Source organism: Psilocybe cubensis, chromosome 12, assembly GCF_017499595.1.
Source record: "Psilocybe cubensis strain MGC-MH-2018 chromosome 12, whole genome shotgun sequence".
Classification (NCBI taxonomy): domain Eukaryota; kingdom Fungi; phylum Basidiomycota; class Agaricomycetes; order Agaricales; family Agrocybaceae; genus Psilocybe; species Psilocybe cubensis.
This window is the reverse complement of record NC_063010.1, coordinates 961,004-978,428: the sequence shown is the minus strand read 5'-3', so window position 1 is coordinate 978,428 and position 17,425 is coordinate 961,004. Positions and strand designations below refer to the sequence as shown.

Sequence of the window (17,425 nt, the reverse complement as noted above, 5' to 3'; positions counted from 1 at the left end):
TGCTGCGTTGACAATCCTAATGTTTCTCTTCAATGTTCATCAGGACCACATTGAGTGTTGAGCATGTCCGACTTGGACAATGAAAGAAGTCAGACTCTCAACCCCACATCATTTCTGTTAGACGTAGCGGGCCATATCTTCGTTCTGGCTTGCCACACCATTCCAGGAAACATCCGAAGACGAAGATTAAATGCATCGATATCGCTTGAGCGAATCTGAGTAGAAACTGGGGAGATCTAATTTATAACACTCGCTGCTTGCTAGCTATTGACCGTTGACCCTTCGACCATTTGAGGTTAGACCATACGATTTAACTAATCAGTCTTCAAGCTCTAGCTATTTACTTCATTGTTGTACCAACTGAATAAACTGAGACTCAGAAATCAGAACTCTACTACTTAGCAATGCAAATGTAATGATTATGATATCAAAAAATACTGTAAAAAAGGCTCCACAGTGCGCATAGAGTCTGACCTTTATCGCATGGTGTTTCGAATGTGCTTGAAACTTTTATTCAAAACTACTAATAGTGTTCACGAATCATGGGTTTTCCACTGGGAACGGTCACCGTTGTTACGAGTTGATCGGAGATTAGACGAGCGCTAAAATTGGTCTCGCTGACCTCGTGGGTAGCTATGCCACTACTTATCATGATCAGCACAGGTTTGGAGAATTTATTAACCATAACCAACCCTGGGGCCAAACTGCAACGCCAGCGAAGCAGGGCACCGTGGGCGGTTTTAAGAACCCTATTGTTTGCCTTCATATGAAAGGCCTTCTTACTTCCAACCATTAACTCCTACCGCAGATTCAGAAAATCAACAAGGGGACCACACATCGCTTCCGCATTAACATATGGCATCCAATCTCTCAGAGCCTACTTCTAACAAACCTCTACCGCTGAATGCTACCCAGACAGACTCGGACCAATGTGATGAAGACCCTAATACGGTACCGATTATGTCTACAATGACCGACTTTCTTCCTAGATTACCCGCCGACATCTCTTCCCTTATTTTCTTTTACACTTGCCAGCCCTATCCTGATCCCTTTCTAGACCTAGACTCAAATCCAAGATGGGAGCGTCAGCTACACCCGCTGAAGCTAGGCCAGGTTTCCAGGTCTTGGCGTGGTTTTGTTTGGGGGTCATCAGAGATATGGCAGACGATAATCGTAAAAGTCAGGGGTCCCAATGAGAGGATCATATCACAAGTCAATCTTCTAAAGGAGTGGATCTCTCGTGCAAAGGGCAGGCCACTAGATATATATCTTGAAGAAAACGAATGCGACTCTTCCTCACTCACCATTGATCCCGTTGACCTGCTGCTAACTCTGCTGGTTCGGCATGCTCATCAGTGGAGGACGATCAAGTTCCACCTGTCGAAGAAAAGATACCAGTTTATTTCTCTTTTGGGAACCAAAACTAATACACGAAAGGACCGTATGCGTCGCCTTGGACAATCCAACGCCAGCTCAAGAAACGATGCGCTCCACTCGGAAGAGCGCGTGATTCCGTTGGACAACCTCCAAACAGCGTCTTTACATGGCACAGGAAAAAATGATGATTGGCGTGCCAATCTACCTCTGGACCTCTCACAGGCGCCTTTGTTACGAGAGCTAACATTCTCTTCCATTATAATGAAATCTGACATGTTCCTCAACCTCTCTACCAAGGGTATTACACAACTAACACTTTCCTTTGTTCTAAGAATCGTTCCTCGGGAGCTCCTAGATCAACTCCCAAATCTTACTGAGCTTACCCTGTCAAAATGCTCCGTAGTTCGCAAGCTGGAATTCAATGCCGCCTCGCGACCCATAATCCACGAAAGGCTCCGCGTTTTCAATATCGAAGTCGAAAGCGATTTCCTTTTCAATCTGCTCGTCCACCAGCTCTGCTTCCCGGCACTCGAGAAGATATATATCATTATCCCCGAAGTGTTCCAACACACCAAATTCCTTCTGCCCTTCATCAGACGTTCGGGATGTATACTCACCAGTCTGACCACAGAATCAATGTGCAACACCGAGGACTGTGACCTCATCGAGTTCCTTTCTGCAGATGTCATCTCCCCGCTCAAGGAACTCCACATCCTGGACTATGACACCATGGGAATTGTAAAGAAACGGAAAAAAATAATCAGGAGAAATAAAGTACAGGGCGCGTTTTCCGGCTTGAACGATGCCTTCTTTGTCTACTTTCACCCATATCTATTCCCCGATTTCCTTCCGCGTCTTGAAGTGTTGGAATACCGAGGCATGTTGTCGGTGGACGACATTGATTTTCTAGAGCCGTTCATGCTAAGGTCGCGCATGAGGGATCTTGACTCGGGCAATGCAACAGATGGTGACCCTAGACATGATATATCAATTTTGAAGAGGGTCAGGATACAGGCTGAGAAAGCCGCTGGAATGAGTTTCTCGATTGCTGAATATCATGACCCACAGTATGTATGGGAGCTGATTAGAATGGTAGAGGTTGGATTTATCACCTTGCTTGATTCTGATGGCATGGTGTGGGAGTGAAAAGAACGTATGCAAACAGGTGGTACTCTGTGTAGACAGGAACCCAGAAAGATTTGAAATATATTTATTACATCGAAGGTGGTTTACAGGAGATTGAGATTGGGTATATGATTTGGTGTAATAATTCCAGGATGATGTTACAGCCAGGGGAAATGACCGTGGTAGCGATATACATTTTGAAAGCTCTGGGACTTGGGTATACAAGAGACACGCTAATAATAAATAGAATATTCAGCATACGTATTCTTCGAATTCCGTATGAGGCCAAGTGGGGGCCCTCGAATCCTGAAGCAGATAGTTGGGCGAAAGAGGTACTTGAGGTTTCGAGGTCGCCGGTGGCAAGTAATCTACCTCCAACGTAAGGTCCACACCCACAGCGTTCGCATGGCGGCGAACGTCCTCTCCAATATCTTCCGTTCTAGCCCTGTCAAAAGTGGCCCGAACGCGTCTTAGTGGCGCTACTTCCCCCTTTGAATATGAGTATAGACGGCTTGTAATGAACTCTTTCAGGGTTGCGTCTGATATGATTGGGGCGGCTTCTGACTCGGTTGTTTCGAAGACCTCGAGTTTTGGTAGAAGAATCCCTGGAGGATCAATGGGGTCGCCAACAGACGAAAATGATAATGAGGGAAATGGTTGGTTTGGACTAGGGATTGATAATATTTTGAGGTTGAATCTTTCGTTGGCAGGTGACCGACGATAGACGCGTGAAAAGTTTGCACTTCGACTTGCAAAAGGACGGGGAAAGATGGGGGTTTCCGAGCCAATCACAAGATGGGTTAGCGAGGGAAGGGCTTGAAGAGCTCTAAGAGTGTTAGCTTTAGACAAAGCTTTTGGCTCCAAGGTTAGTTTCTTGAGCCCAGACGCTTGCCGAAGGAGGAGAAGAATTGGAGATTGAACCGATTTATCCTCAAGCTCTCCAGGGTCATATAGATGTTTCTGATAGATAAGCCGTTGGATATGAGGGGCATAGATGGCGGAATAGAGGTGTGTTGCCATTTGATGCGAAGCTTCCTCGAAGATATGAAGGTATCTAAGATGATTCAGCACTGCTATGCCAGTCGCAGATTCAGACCCAGAGAAATCCTCCAAGTAGAATTTGCAGTGTACAAGATTCTGGCAGATTTGGAGCACTGAGAAAATCTCGCGTACAGGAGATGGGTTATGAAGGCAAAGATATGTGATTGTTGGCCAAGTGGATGACAGCCGCGGCTCACTTAACTTCCATTTGGGCATATAAAGAGACACGCTTCGAAGGTTAGGGGCCTCCAAAATGTTCAGTGCATGTTGTTGGTAATCGGACGCGCCGGGAAGATGGTTGATACCTAGCTTCAACTGACTCAGCATAGGTAACTCATCGTGTGCAATTAGTTTGTCCATCCTCAGAAAAACTGGATACGGAAGTCCAGTAACTTCGATACTGCTCCATTGCCGAGCGTGTCGACAAACAATCTTGAATAACCTTAATGTAAGGTCCTCGGTTTCATCTATTTGGGAGTGCCAAGTGCGACTCTCATAATGGATAGAAATCGACAGAGGGCACGCCTGAGCATGACTGAGCCACTCCTCAACCCTATTGCAGCGGCTTTGCATTGCTTTCACAGTGTCGAGGTCCGCGCTAGCATGCCTGTCCGTAGAAGGAAGTTGGTTTGGCTGAACTAAGCGGTCCTCGTCCGAAAATGTGATATGTATTCGTGCCCATAATGTAGGAGAATCAAGGACCAGCGACCGCCAGGTGCTGCACACATGGGTTAGCAGCATGGGTGCCTCTGATGAGCTCATTACTGGATTCCGGTGAGCTGGCAAGCATTCATGGAAAATGGCGAGCAGAACGTCTTCCGGAACCCTTCGCACAGGCGAGATGATGGTGTTATAATCTTCCATTGATTTCGTAACAGTGTTGGCTTCTTCTCTGAGAGCAGCCAACGTGCGCTCGTGGCGCTCTATTTCTGCCTGAATCTCTTCCAACCGCTTCATGGGTCCCACGAGGAGGTTTTTGACGCTTGTGACGACTTCAGCGGCTGGTGCATGGTTGTGCGTTAGTAGGTCCGCCAATTTAAAGTCCATATTGAATCCGAGAGGACGCCTTGGGAGACGAAGACCAGAGTAGTCGGTCCAGGGTTGCGCGCTCCTTGATGGCTGGGTCAATAATAGGGTCAACCCCAGAACGCCCACGATAGCCGTCGGTTACCTGCTTACTCAGCATTCAGCAAACGTTATCACCGTGGACCCTGCAAGAAATTTTGGGCAAAGATCACTACCAAGTTACTACATAGCGTCACCGAACACTTATGACCAAGGTACGGACCCTCCAAAACTTACAACGGAATGTACTACGGCCATTACAGCTTGGCTGAGTCCACTACAGATAAACCATCCTTGTGATCCTTTAGCATTTCCGCCAGAGATAACAGTTCAGATATTCCGTCATGCATTCCAACGAATTCCAGGAAATGTTCGTTGGCGTAGGAAAAGCAACCCTTTAACTATCGGTCAAGTCTGCATATCCTGGAGGAAGTTTATCTGGTCTTGTGCCGAGCTATGGTCAACGTTAATCATCCGTACCGCAAGACAGACTGACGTGGGGCTTAACTTGATATTGCTCAAAGAGTGGCTAGTTCGGTCGAAGCTGAGCGAGCTGGATGTTTACATCGAAGAACGCGACGGATATGCAAGACTGCCTATCGAATTTTATGCAATTTTACTTGGGGATTCCACCCGGTTGCGGACCCTCAGTCTTCATGGTCCGAGTCAACGGTCCATTCAGAGCCTTAGAATGGTACTTGAAAGCTACACGGCGGTACCGCAGTGTTTGTCACGACTCTCGTCTTTTATCTACATCGATCCTTCTGTAATCTATTATGCGGGAAGTCATCTGGACCGCTCATCTAAAATCTGTCTACCATGCGTCAACAACCTGACTTTGGAAGGTTATTACATGAGCGGATTGATTCGAGCTTTCAAAGGCATCATTTCTTTTGACCAAATTTCCAACCTGTCCTTACTCTCTCACAGTGGATTTCATCTGCAATATCTTATGGATTCATTTTTTAACCTCCGAGAAATTCACTTCAACGAAGTACGTGTACAATACAACCCCGACATGGTTGACACCGTGGTAGTGCACCATGAATTACGAATACTTTGTGTAACATCCTTACGCGAATACAGTCTTGGAACCCTCTTCTGCAGTCTCAGCACCCCTGGGCTTCAAACCTTGGACGTAAAGGTGCAGGAAAACTCACCGGAACTATTCACCGAGATTTTGACCCCTTTCCTTCAACAATCCCACTGTCATCTAACAGAGCTCTTCTTAACAATCACTCTCGAGTCTGAAGATGAGCAACAATTAATACACTTTCTAGACGTTATACCCACTCTACAAAAACTCCACATCAAAGACCCTTTTTGGACAACTGCTGGTTTGGGAGCATCTTTCTTTGATGTTTTGCGCCTCCCTTCAGACAACACTACAGCGTTCCGTTTGCCCGTACTGGAGATATTCACTTATGAAGGAAAACTTTCAACAGGATGCCTTGAGAGTATGATGAAATCCATGCTCTCCAGGACCAAGGCTTTCACGATTCCTTCTGGTTCTGTGACGATGAAAACGTTCACAGTCAAATCTAATCTATATGAACCCACCTACAATGAATACTTAACTACAGATTCTGGGCTACCCTTGGGATTAATGACAGAGGCCCTCGATGGCTGGATGGACAAGCAGGTACTCGATGATGTTGTTAAATGCACCCAGGCCAGAACCTTTAAATTTATGGATCGAAAAGGAGTTGTATGGGTGCTTTCCAATTGACCGGTTCAAGTTTGTATAATAGCAATAAACCCCGTCAGACGTGAATATGATTTTCTACCGGAAAGACAGCAATGAATTACACCATGAAAGCATGAGAAAGGATGATAAGAAATGTGTCCGTGTCTCGTATTTGTCTATGAATTTGGCATGAATTGTCGTGCATGTGTGAAATGAACAGCGTTTTGAAAAGAATTTGAAAAGAAAAAAAGCAGAATGATGAAGGAGTAGCAAAAACCTGGTTTTTGTGCGATAAGATGGAACAGCGAGATGTGATAAATAAATAGACAAAAAATAAGTCAGATACTTTTGTTACTGCCTGGATGCAATAGCAGACAGTAGGATGTCATAATCCATATTCGCAGCTATTCATTTAAAAAAGTCAGATTCTAGCCACTCAAGGGACACCAAAACCACCAACCTTTGAGGACAAGTTGAATAAATACCCTCGCCAATTCCGGTTCCTCGACCTGCAAGCGTTGAATGTTCTCATTACTGAATTTCCACAGCACCGATGGCTGTTCTGCCACAACCGTCGCATTCCTCGGCGAGTCCGCAAGAGCCGACATCTCGCCCGCTAATGTGCCAGCGACCATTGACTCCTCGAAATGCTCGTTTCCAGCGAACTGGTAGGACGCTCTCATCACTCCAGACTCAATAACGTACAACCCATTAGATTGGTCGCCTTGCCGCCAGAGGACATGCCCTGCCGGTATTGAAATCCGCTCCAGATACCTGCTGATGGGCCGGAAGAGGACGGGATCAACATGTCCGTACGAGGAAAACGCTTTCGCAACGGCGTTCAGGGGTTCGTAGTTGATATCTGGATGTGGTTCCGAGAAAACTTCCGCTGCGATAGTGCGATCGCCGACATCGCGCAGATGAGAGCGCCGGGGAGAGCGAACGAATGATCCAACCAGGTGGCTATATTCGATGTCTGCATCTCGTCGGCTTGGTACAGCTATTTTGAGAAGGTTGAAGATCAGAAAGACAGTGAGGGTTTGGTAGATTACTGGACGTACCAAGACTATGTGGCGAGGTTTCCATCTTCTGTGACCTGAACCACGCCCGTAGATATGCATTTTCAGTCCATTCCATGGCATCACTGAAAGTAGTGAAAAGCTCGACACCGTTTGTGCCTATCACATCAACGCTGCGTAGAGCATTTCCAATTGGAGAATCAGCTGTAAAGCCACAGAAGACAAGGGTCACTCTTTTTGCAGCCAGGAGCCTCTGGATTCGAACAAATGCCTCCGCGGAGGACATATCAATGCCCGCAACGAGTGATAGATCGAGGACAAGAAAAGAAAGTAGATGCTGCTCCCAATATGGACCTTCCAGCAGGCTGCGTATAGTTTCTTCCACGTAAGTAATTGTGCCAAAGAATAGGAAACCTATGGATAGAAATGAGTGCACCACAGATTTGTAAATACTATAATTATACCTTGGAGACGGAGAATAGTTGTCTGCTTCGAAACTTCTCGGATATATGCGCGTTGTAAACTGGGGCGACGAACAGCCGACATAGCCAGATCTCCTGTGTACATGGCACGTACACTGCGTAGCTGCGAATTTTGAACAACAAAAAAGAAACCTGCAGTATGTTAATCAACAAAAAGATAGATCCAGATTCCAGAAAAATGAGCATACAGCAAACAATGATCCCAAATAATACACCAATGACAAAGTCCCAGACGGTCATGCACACCATAATGCTGATGATTGTGATATACTCAGACCTGAAACAATGAGATTAGTACTTCCACCGAATATAAAAGCTGCGGCGTACCAGCTGACGCGATGCCGGTTATCCCAAACGGCCTCCTTCACGAGATCGATACCCAAGACAAAAATTAAGGCCCCAACGACCATTATAGCTACATGAGATTGTAAGGTCAGTGTGCCAAGGTTATTAAGAAATAGCCCTTACGTATAAATGCAATGGGCGCAGTGCCAATTACAAGCAAAATGGCAGTAGCGACAGCGAGCAAAAATCCAGAAATACGATTGTCTCCGCCCACGCGATAGAATCTGTGGAGACGTTAATAGGAGTAATGAGGGTATTTGGCAAGATGGCACGTACAGAAGAGTGTTTACATATACGAGATAATTTGGACTGATAATCAAAGTGTCAGTGGCTTCAACACCTGGAAATTTATCAAACGAGTTTTACACTGTGCCAATAAGTCCTGCTAGAAGATTAGAGTATCCATGTGCAACAAGTTCCTTGTTCGTGTCGACGTCGTCATTGAGAGATACAGCTACAAATAATAAAAGTATGAATAACCAAGCATAAAGCTACCAAGAAGGCATTACTGACCGAGAGCGGGTACATTCAAGGGAGGATGAAGAATGTTGAAAAATAGTCTTTGTATCCAATGATCAGATACAGAAAAGAGGCAAATTCTAGGAAAAATACTCACAATGCGAATTGGGTGGGCAAAGTTGACCACAATGCACTATAACGAACCAACCCAAAGTCTGTTCCCGCAAAGAGTAAATCAGATCCGAAGAAAACACGAGAAGATGGAAATGCGAGTACGTACTGAAGTAACTGTAGAATTTATACCAGGGTTCTTGTGCAGAAGCACCCATGTCAAAAATCCAACCTGTCCTACGTAGGTGTCCCAAATCCAACCCAGCAGCAAAAACAACAATGTAGAATATAATAGGAATAATGATAAAATCTGCCACATGTACAACATTAACCCAAAAGTTCATGACAACGGAATTAGTGAACACAACGTACAAGCAGGGAAAATAAGCTGATGGTGAAATTTGTGTGTGATTATCCTGAGAATAATAGCGAGCGCCAGAGGAAGAGTCCAGAGAATTAAATTATGGCTATCCAAGAACATAAATTGGATTGTCTCCCAGGACATGGTGAAATCTTCCTCCGATATACGCATGGAAACAGTCAAGCTAATAAAAATATGTTAGATAACTGCCGTGATTCAAGGGGAGATGACGAAGGACAGAGCAAGATGTATGCATAAGAATACATAGTCTGGATCTTACCCTGTTTCAATAAGGAATGCGCCAACACCACCGATACACCTGCGGAACAGCAAAATGACAAGGGTCAGAAAGGAGGACAGCTGGCCATGGCACATGATCACACAGAAAGTATAATCGCCATGTAATTTGACCGTGACAGTACGTACCCAACTAAGATATGACGTGGGAAGAAACCCACAACAACACCTAATTTCAAAGCACCAAGCAAGAAGAATGCAAGGCCTAGTAATATGAGGAGATAATTTCGTCAAAGCTCACGGTCGCAGTTACATTCAAAACTAACCTGTAAGTATTGAACTGAAAGCATAAGCGACGAGGGTTGTGGCTACGATCGCCAAAGGTTGATCCTCGCCAATCTCGCTGGCGATGCTCGTCGCAAGAATATGGAAAAATGGCTACAGATGGCGCAAAAAAGGCGCAAAAAGGTTGAGTATCGCTACTATGAGAAGTTAGCAGAATTCACTCACCACAACCTCAATCATCATACTTCCATTTGCACCTGCGAAGCCGGAACCTCCAAACGTGTAAACCAATTGCGACACAACGGCGGATACAAAGAACATCGAAACACCCATTGGTCCTAGATCCGCAAATACGCCAGTTGCTGGGAAGATGATCATGCCATCTATGGGTATTGGAGGTTATGATCAGCTTCATCACATTACTTTCAAGAGAATCAAAAGCAGCAGCTCGCGAAAAAGGAAGTCGAATATCCCTTTAGGGTCATTCAACGGAACTTTGAAAACATGTCCTCGTGATAAAAGTCAAGCACCCCAAAGATGACTTAAAGTGATCATAATCAAAGAACCATCTCGACACCAATTTAATTCACGATCCACCAAAAATAGACGAGAACGGCAAAAAGAAAAACTCACAGGAAACACCATCCAAAATGTTCAGCAAGCATCCTAACAGGACGGCGGGAATGGCTTTCACAGCTGTGCGCGCATGTTCTGGGGTTTTCACTACCTCCGCTTTCACTTTCGCCTTCAATTCCTTCACAGTAACATGCAGCCTAGGTTTAGCCAAGTGTAAGTCAAATTTTGGGCTCGTGCCTTCAAAAAAGGTTCGCGGGCCCCAAGCTTCCTCTTCATCGCCTGAAATACCACCTTCGTGCCTTTGAATATGCCCGTTCAAGAACCTATGCTTAGGCGGTGGCGAAGCGGAATCAGGTGTGCTGGAGCCAGATCTTTCTGAATCTGATAACACGCGGTGATGTTGTGACTGGAGCAAGGGGGTACTTTCATCGGCATGTTGTTGTGTTGTGGAGTATGACTGAGAGGGTGAGGGCCCTAGTGGTCGTGCCAAGGATGTGGGACTGCGCCAATGCACGCGATTCGGTGTTGGCAGAGGCTGTTGCGCTTGAGGGCGCGGAGTACCCACGGGCGTTGCAGTTGGTGTTGGGTCAGCCGGTATCACGTTGATTTGAGTAGGTGTATTTTGCTGATACTCAGATTTAGCCTTGCTAGCCTCTCCACTTGCGGAGCGCGTAGAAGAGAGGCTAGAAGAACGTGAAGTTAAAGGCCTAAGAAGTGCAATTCCAGATGGTTTTCTTTTTTCGGGTGAGGTCCGTGGTTGTTGTTCTCCAGGATGGTGGTCCGATACATCCGAAGGGGGTGCCGGGGGTAAGGTTGCTATTGACGAATCTAAACCAGACCCTGATCCGGATGTAGAGGTTGCAGAAGAGGGCAAATCGCGCAAGAATGATGAAGCCAAGCTGTGCGACACGAGCGACGTTTGGTCAGGTTCCATTTCAAGGCCCAGGTCAGAAATAGATGACGACCGTGGTGTTGTGGATTGAGGGAAAATGAATCCTCCTGCAGTGGGCCCTGGCCGATCTTCTCGAGTTGGTGGGTGCTCTGGTACTAAGTTGAAAGATCGAAATGAGCCTACACCGCCGCCGTGGCTTCCTGTGGAGGATAGGAAGGGCATATTGGATAGCTCGAGAGTCGCAGCACGAATTGAATCGCTGTCGTGGAGATGGGACTCAACGGCCGGAGATGAGTTGGACAGGAAGGAAGGTGCATTATAAGATTTCGGTTGGAGTAGCCTATAAGTGTATAACAGGTAAATGAAGGCAGAATGGGTAAAGAAAGGCGAGAATATGTCAACAAGAAGAAGGCGAACGTGCGCGTGAGACTAGATGGCGGAACTGAGCGCCGAATTCAAGAGTTCAGGGGAGGGAATTTCGAGAAGAGTCTGCCGTCGCCTGACTGTGCAGAAGCACGGGGGCAGTCACAGTTGTGAATACGATCAAGTATGAGGTCAGATGGCGTTTACACAACCCAGACGATGCCCTCATCCACCCATCAACACAACGTCAGCACCCCGTTGGCAGCTCTGGGACTTTCCCGAAGACTTGAATACATTTGAAGAAAGGACTCACCCAGCTCGGTGTAACGAAGGCGATTCATTGACATGATTATTCACCACAACCGGAGTATCGACTGGACTGTCTGAAGGAGCCAAACCTCCACCAAATGTAACGGGTACATTCGCACTCTGACTTTCATTGTCAATGCTAAATCCTGCTTCGCGTCCGACGAGGTTGGTTTGACCCGAGCGCGAGTCTGGCCCAACTATATCCGATAGTCGCCGCTGCATGTAGACCAAGAGCGATGAGATGGACGTCGAGGAATTGTTTTGGGCAGTTGGGGTCCTGGAGTCGTCGATGACACTTTCATCATCATTCATTATATGTTGAGATGCTCGGGCGCGTTCTGGTTGGTTTAGCGTTATCTCTCTATCAAGGAAGTAAATTGCTTTAGTTTTCCCGATAGTCTTGGCGACACTGTTTTCGGTGGTCGTTATAGGAGTTCAGTCCTCAAGTTGGTCTTCGGAGGTGTATTTGAGAGCCTCTGAGTGGGTCAGACGATGAGTAGAGACTGTGGAACGCGATATCTGGCTCGACGGTGGGCAAAGATAAGCATGAATTAGGGGCTTCCAACACCTCCAAAACTTTAAAGGTCCGCGCGGCAACGTCCGAGTGACCAAATCCGGTCCTCACACTGAATCCCGATGAACTCACTAATATCATCATGTCTAATACCATTGCTTTGTGAGTTCATCTTTATAGTAGCTGTTTTGCTCGTCTTAGCTCACTTTTATACTACATTAGATACCCATTGTCCAACTTCACCTTCAGGCAAGACTGTCCGTCAACTAGGATGCAATGACTGGTTCTGACTCTTGGTCGCATGCAGCACAAAAGAAGCACAACCTGAGGAAGACCCCAGCGTGTCTGCTCGCCTACAACGGCTGCAGAACAACTACGAAGACTTCGGGATGCGTAGGACGGTCGAGGGGATTCTTGTTGTGCATGATCACGGTCATCCTCACATTTTGATGCTTCAGATCGCCAACGCGTTTTTCAAATTGTGAGTTTGGTATATTTCATTTTCTGTGGTTTCTAGCCTTTACCCTTTTCCTTGTCTTCCATTGGCGTCTCTGTGGCTCAGAGTTTTTCCTGTTTAATTTGTTCAACCCTCTTTGGAACACCATCTCCTTGGAGTGGTCTCCTTTTGTGCTACTGACATCCTCTTAACTTTGTTAGGTTTGTCTAGATGCCGGTCATACTTTGGCGATTGTTTTAAATCGTGCTTTGTGGGCATCTTTGGTTTGAACCCCTCTTCTCGAAGCGTAAATCTGAAGAAGGGAGATTTAGTAACTACGCCCAGAGAGCCCAATATCTGGCTAGACCTTGCCGTCATATATTTCACTAAACGCACACACACGCCACGGCATATAGTGCATATAAATGACATCCTCCAACGAACCTACCCATTTTACATCACATCTTCGAACGGGACTGAGCTTTCTTTGTGAATTTAGCAGTCAATTAGGCCGACTTTCGCGCTTTACATTTCGCGTCTCTCTCTCCTCTTTTCGTCTTTTTATTCGAATGTTTTTTTGCCTCATGCCGGGTTGCTGACCTTTTCCCTACTTAGGCCTGGCGATTACCTCAAGCCTGGTGAAGATGAAATCGAGGGACTCAAGCGACGATTAGATGAACGCTTGGCACCACCACCAGGAGTTCAATTCGACAACATACCCAATGTGAAAACCGAAAACAACGGCAGCAACGACTGGGAAATTGGTGACTGCTTGGCCCAGTGGTGGCGTCCGAACTTCGAAACCTTTATGGTGAGTTTGTTACCTTCCAGGTCCCTAAGCTTCCCTTCTACTTCAAGAATATCGTTTCATTCTTAGAGGTCAAATTGAATCAGCTACGCACAAACGTTGCTGATGGTTATATTCTCCATGCTCGAAGAATATCCTCCACAAGCACAGCACGTTCTTTCAAGAAGTCGAACGTTGGATAAAATTCGATTCTCTATCACGACCCCTTTTTATTATTATCTTCAATTCCTTCGTTTGATTACTAGACCAGAGTTAACTTTTGATCAACAGTACCCTTTCATCCCAGCGCATATAACTAAGCCGAAGGAATGCAAGAAGCTTTTTGTAGTACAGATGCCTGAAAGAAGTACGTAATTCTACCCTTTATTTGAAAACTGTGCAATTTAACGTATCATCTCAGAGGTACTTGCTGTGCCGAAAAATATGAAACTCCTGGCGATTCCACTTTTTGAACTGTATGACAACGCCGCACGATATGGTCCGCAACTCTCTGCCATTCCTCACCTGCTATCAAGGTACGCCATCATTTTTAAACCTCAATCCACGCCTAGTCATGCTCTATTTCGCCAGGTATAATTTCATTTATCAATGATTGAATAATGCCTGCAGCCTCTTGATCCCTCTACTCGCTGTCCTTTGTCCAATTTTGACCTAAAAGTAAACCCAACGCACCAAATGTTTTCTTTGCGCATTGCATATTGTTTGCCGCGTCCATGTTGGGTAGTCGGCTTATGGCGCCTCCGGGTATATGTCTTGCCTGGAACACCCGTAGTCTGTCTTTTTCATTATATTTCTTAGCTTACGGTAGATACCTATTTTATTGCCCGCCAACTTTTTATCACGCCTGAATGTACTGCAATCCCTCCTCTTCCGCTGTGTCTGTCGTCCATCCTGCTGTCTTAGCTTTCTGTGTGTATAGCATACTCGCCACCCATACATGTATCTGCGAACCTTTTGTGGCCAATCCCAGAAGGTCATCTTCTGTGGTACCTCTTGTTTTCGTACCGTCTTGACGAACAAATGTACTTACTTATACGCAGGACCCTATATTGTCGTGCATTTAGCCTCCCGTTTTCTTCCGATACCTAATCGAAAGACCGCTTTGTCAGACCGGACACCATTCAACCTCCTACATCATCTATTACATTGATATACATCATGTCTTGTGATCCATTTTATTGCCTGATACATGGATGCTGGGTGCTTGGATGTTGGTAATAAATTGCATCCTTGCTTTTGAGCAGCTTTTCCAACCATATCATTTACAATGGCGATCCAAACCAGACGTTATGGCTTTATTTCCTGGTGGGAACGAATATATACTCTTGTCGTCTTGTTTCCTCTGCGTAAGTGGGGTTTTATTGTATCGATGATGCGGAAGTCTGATTATCTTCTTCCAGCACTGATAACTCTCTATCGCCTGGCCATCTTCAATTTTTTGCCGTCTGAGCGACACAAACGATGGCAGCGCGTTCTGGGCGATGCTTCGTTCAGATACATCAGTTCGTCTTTGAGTGTCAACCAGATGCAGAATCTTATGGGAACGACTCTGGATGTTTACAGAAAGTTTGCCAAGGCCAATTCCTTGCCCATAGTTATTGATGAACTGGACGACGATACACGACTGCTTTGGTTTGGAGAACGGCAATTCGAAAATATTGTTTTCTATGTTCATGGTACGCCATCATCCTTGGTGAAATATCGCATGTATCGACGTTCTCTGTAGGCGGCACATATTGTCTCCCTTTACAGGATTTTGCAGCGTCCTTTTGGAAATACACAATTGAGGAATTGAGAAACAGGACGAATAAGAATATTGGATTTGTGGCTTTGAACTATTGTACGTCTTGTAAACTGTTATAAATTATTTGAGGTCTTTTAACTTCAATCCACTCAGCTCTCATTCCAACAGCCTATTTTCCTACTCAGCTCAAACAGACAGTAATTGCCGTTCAACACCTTATTTCAAAGGGGGTTAAACCCGAGAACATCCAAATGGCGGGTGAATCTGCAGGAGGGGCATTGATCCTTCAACTCTTTTCCCACATCCTTCACCCGGTACCAGGCGTACCGCTCCTTCCCAAGGGCATTCAATTTGCGAGCGCTTGCATAATGTCTCCATGGGTCACCTTAACTGCAGACTCGGGATCCCATGCCGCGAACAGCGATAAAGATGTTCTGCCAGCATCTGCATGGGCATACCTAGGCCAACAGTCTCTGCCCTCCGTATCCTCAACCACGCAGGCATACTTAGAAGCTCTGAAGGCTCCGGAAGGCTGGTTCGAAGGAATTGACTGCTCAGTGCAAAGGATCCTTATTACGGTTGGTGAGAACGAGTGCTTGCGAGATGATGTTCTGGAGGTTGCACGGAAGCTTTCGTCGACGCGCGATGACAGGTCTGTCGTGACCACTATCGTCCACAAGAATGGAGTCCACAACGACCAATACCTCGACTTTATGTCAAATGTGACGCCTGGTGATTTAACGCCGCAAATTATCCAATGGTTGCAGGATGGACTTGGTTTTTCAAGTTGAACGAAACGGGGTATTTTAGTTCTGTGAGAAAACTCATTATGAGGTAAAAATACAGACCGGGCAATCTTTGAAACTACTTTATATCCCTATTCATTTCTTCCCGGGGCGTAAAGGAGTATCCCAAGAAAATTTTCAGTTCTCACCGTCTAAATGTTGACATCAAAGGAGATTTCAGTCTGCCCTACGATGAGCGCCTATGAATAGGCGCCACTGACCACACAATTCATGAGAGACTGAATACTTTTCCACGACAGTACCACATTACGACAATAAGAGAATAACTTAAAATAAACATGATATACAAATGGATCGAGGACATCGAGTACTTCGGTTTATTCCGGCGTCTTCTTTTTTCTACTCGACTTTCGCGACCCTTCTCTGAATATCAGAGGCCCTTTGCGTTTTTTTGAACGCTTCTTCACGGGTGCTTCCGCTTCATTTTCTTTTCCTGATAGTTCTTCGTCATGCAATCGCTTTTTGGGATCACTAGAACTTGACGCGGCAACTGGTGTCGCTTCGTCCGAGTCAGGTATATTGCTTACCCTATTGCTGGGGACTATGATCCTGTACGTCGGTGCAGCAGTGGATAGCTGCTCTGGAACAGGGTCTGAATGAAAATTGATTAATTGTTCGAGTTCGAATTGAAATAAAAACAACTTTTACTCACCTTGATCAACCCCATTGACTTCAATCAATCCAATATCTGTAGTGTCATAGTAAATATTAGAAGTAATTATTACAATGAAAGTACACACCATCAGCCTTTCTTTTCCTCTTGTCAACCGTTCCCTGTATTCTCAATGGCACGTCGGGAATCGAGTCGAATGCTGCTGAAGGCTCGTTCCGATGGGCTTTACGTGCCCACTTTGATGTTTTTAGGTCCTCCTTCTTAAAGGAGAACTTCTCTGCCACGTCTGATACATTATCTAGGGGCACAGAAGCACCAAATTGGCTAAAAGAGGAAGTATTTAGACACTTGAATTTTATGGACATTCTATACCAAATTATGACATACCTCTGCATCAAGTTGACCTTCGTCGACAGTTTATCCCTCAACCATTATTTTAATACATAGAGCCAAGAGTTAAGAGTACAGAAGACTTACAATATGCTTAATGGATCGACAGGTGAATTGAAATTAGTGGGAAACACTTCGAAAGTTTCCGCCACTATCTTGGAGACAACCAAAGCACTGTCGTGCCCCGTCGCCGCTTCGTTTTTTTCATGATCGTTAATGTAGTTAGTACAAAGTTTTGCTAAGTCTATCACTTTGTTCAGGATGAGAAGACGGTCTCGCGTTTGGGCACCGTCAGTGAGAGTGGCGGATTCGAGACGGGAAGATGAATTCGACATTGTGACGTTTAATGGTGACATTTTGAGGCAAGGAAGAGCTTTTGA

At 45.6% G+C, this 17,425-nt stretch overlaps 7 protein-coding genes across 7 annotated transcripts; 4 read left to right on the top strand and 3 right to left on the bottom strand.

Annotated features, from left to right (window-relative positions):
• Nucleotides 1-855: 855 nt before the first annotated feature.
• On the top strand, nt 856-2,523 carry JR316_0012296 (uncharacterized protein; the record flags this gene model as incomplete). Its single annotated transcript, XM_047897921.1, has 1 exon — nt 856-2,523. The coding sequence occupies one exon, from the start codon at nt 856-858 to the stop codon at nt 2,521-2,523; it is 1,668 nt and encodes a 555-aa protein (XP_047742810.1).
• Nucleotides 2,524-2,754: 231 nt separating this feature from the next.
• JR316_0012295 (uncharacterized protein) lies at nt 2,755-4,590 on the bottom strand (the record flags this gene model as incomplete). Its single annotated transcript, XM_047897920.1, has 1 exon — nt 2,755-4,590. One exon carries the CDS (start codon nt 4,588-4,590, stop codon nt 2,755-2,757), a length of 1,836 nt encoding a protein of 611 aa, XP_047742809.1.
• A 970-nt stretch (nt 4,591-5,560) lies between these two features.
• Nucleotides 5,561-6,337, top strand: JR316_0012294 (uncharacterized protein; the record flags this gene model as incomplete). Its single annotated transcript, XM_047897919.1, has 1 exon — nt 5,561-6,337. One exon carries the CDS (start codon nt 5,561-5,563, stop codon nt 6,335-6,337), a length of 777 nt encoding a protein of 258 aa, XP_047742808.1.
• A 309-nt stretch (nt 6,338-6,646) lies between these two features.
• On the bottom strand, nt 6,647-12,046 carry JR316_0012293 (uncharacterized protein; the record flags this gene model as incomplete). The annotated part of the gene is made up of 19 exons (XM_047897918.1): nt 6,647-6,699; nt 6,756-7,295; nt 7,357-7,728; nt 7,779-7,928; nt 7,985-8,073; nt 8,124-8,211; nt 8,265-8,365; nt 8,418-8,450; nt 8,508-8,595; nt 8,655-8,701; nt 8,758-8,815; nt 8,881-9,021; nt 9,084-9,256; nt 9,353-9,391; nt 9,499-9,574; nt 9,636-9,747; nt 9,820-9,977; nt 10,228-11,402; nt 11,739-12,046. 19 exons carry the CDS (start codon nt 12,044-12,046, stop codon nt 6,647-6,649), a joined length of 3,801 nt encoding a protein of 1,266 aa, XP_047742807.1.
• Nucleotides 12,047-12,390: 344 nt separating this feature from the next.
• Nucleotides 12,391-14,068, top strand: JR316_0012292 (Cleavage and polyadenylation specificity factor subunit 5; the record flags this gene model as incomplete). Its single annotated transcript, XM_047897917.1, has 6 exons — nt 12,391-12,410; nt 12,471-12,497; nt 12,556-12,729; nt 13,300-13,495; nt 13,763-13,838; nt 13,893-14,068. 6 exons carry the CDS (start codon nt 12,391-12,393, stop codon nt 14,066-14,068), a joined length of 669 nt encoding a protein of 222 aa, XP_047742806.1.
• Nucleotides 14,069-14,759: 691 nt separating this feature from the next.
• Nucleotides 14,760-16,027, top strand: JR316_0012291 (Putative steryl acetyl hydrolase mug81; the record flags this gene model as incomplete). Its single annotated transcript, XM_047897916.1, has 4 exons — nt 14,760-14,838; nt 14,893-15,168; nt 15,219-15,332; nt 15,390-16,027. The coding sequence occupies 4 exons, from the start codon at nt 14,760-14,762 to the stop codon at nt 16,025-16,027; spliced, it is 1,107 nt and encodes a 368-aa protein (XP_047742805.1).
• Nucleotides 16,028-16,359: 332 nt separating this feature from the next.
• Nucleotides 16,360-17,380, bottom strand: JR316_0012290 (uncharacterized protein; the record flags this gene model as incomplete). The annotated part of the gene is made up of 5 exons (XM_047897915.1): nt 16,360-16,634; nt 16,695-16,730; nt 16,783-16,979; nt 17,043-17,078; nt 17,133-17,380. 5 exons carry the CDS (start codon nt 17,378-17,380, stop codon nt 16,360-16,362), a joined length of 792 nt encoding a protein of 263 aa, XP_047742804.1.
• Between the last annotated feature and the right edge of the window lie 45 nt (nt 17,381-17,425).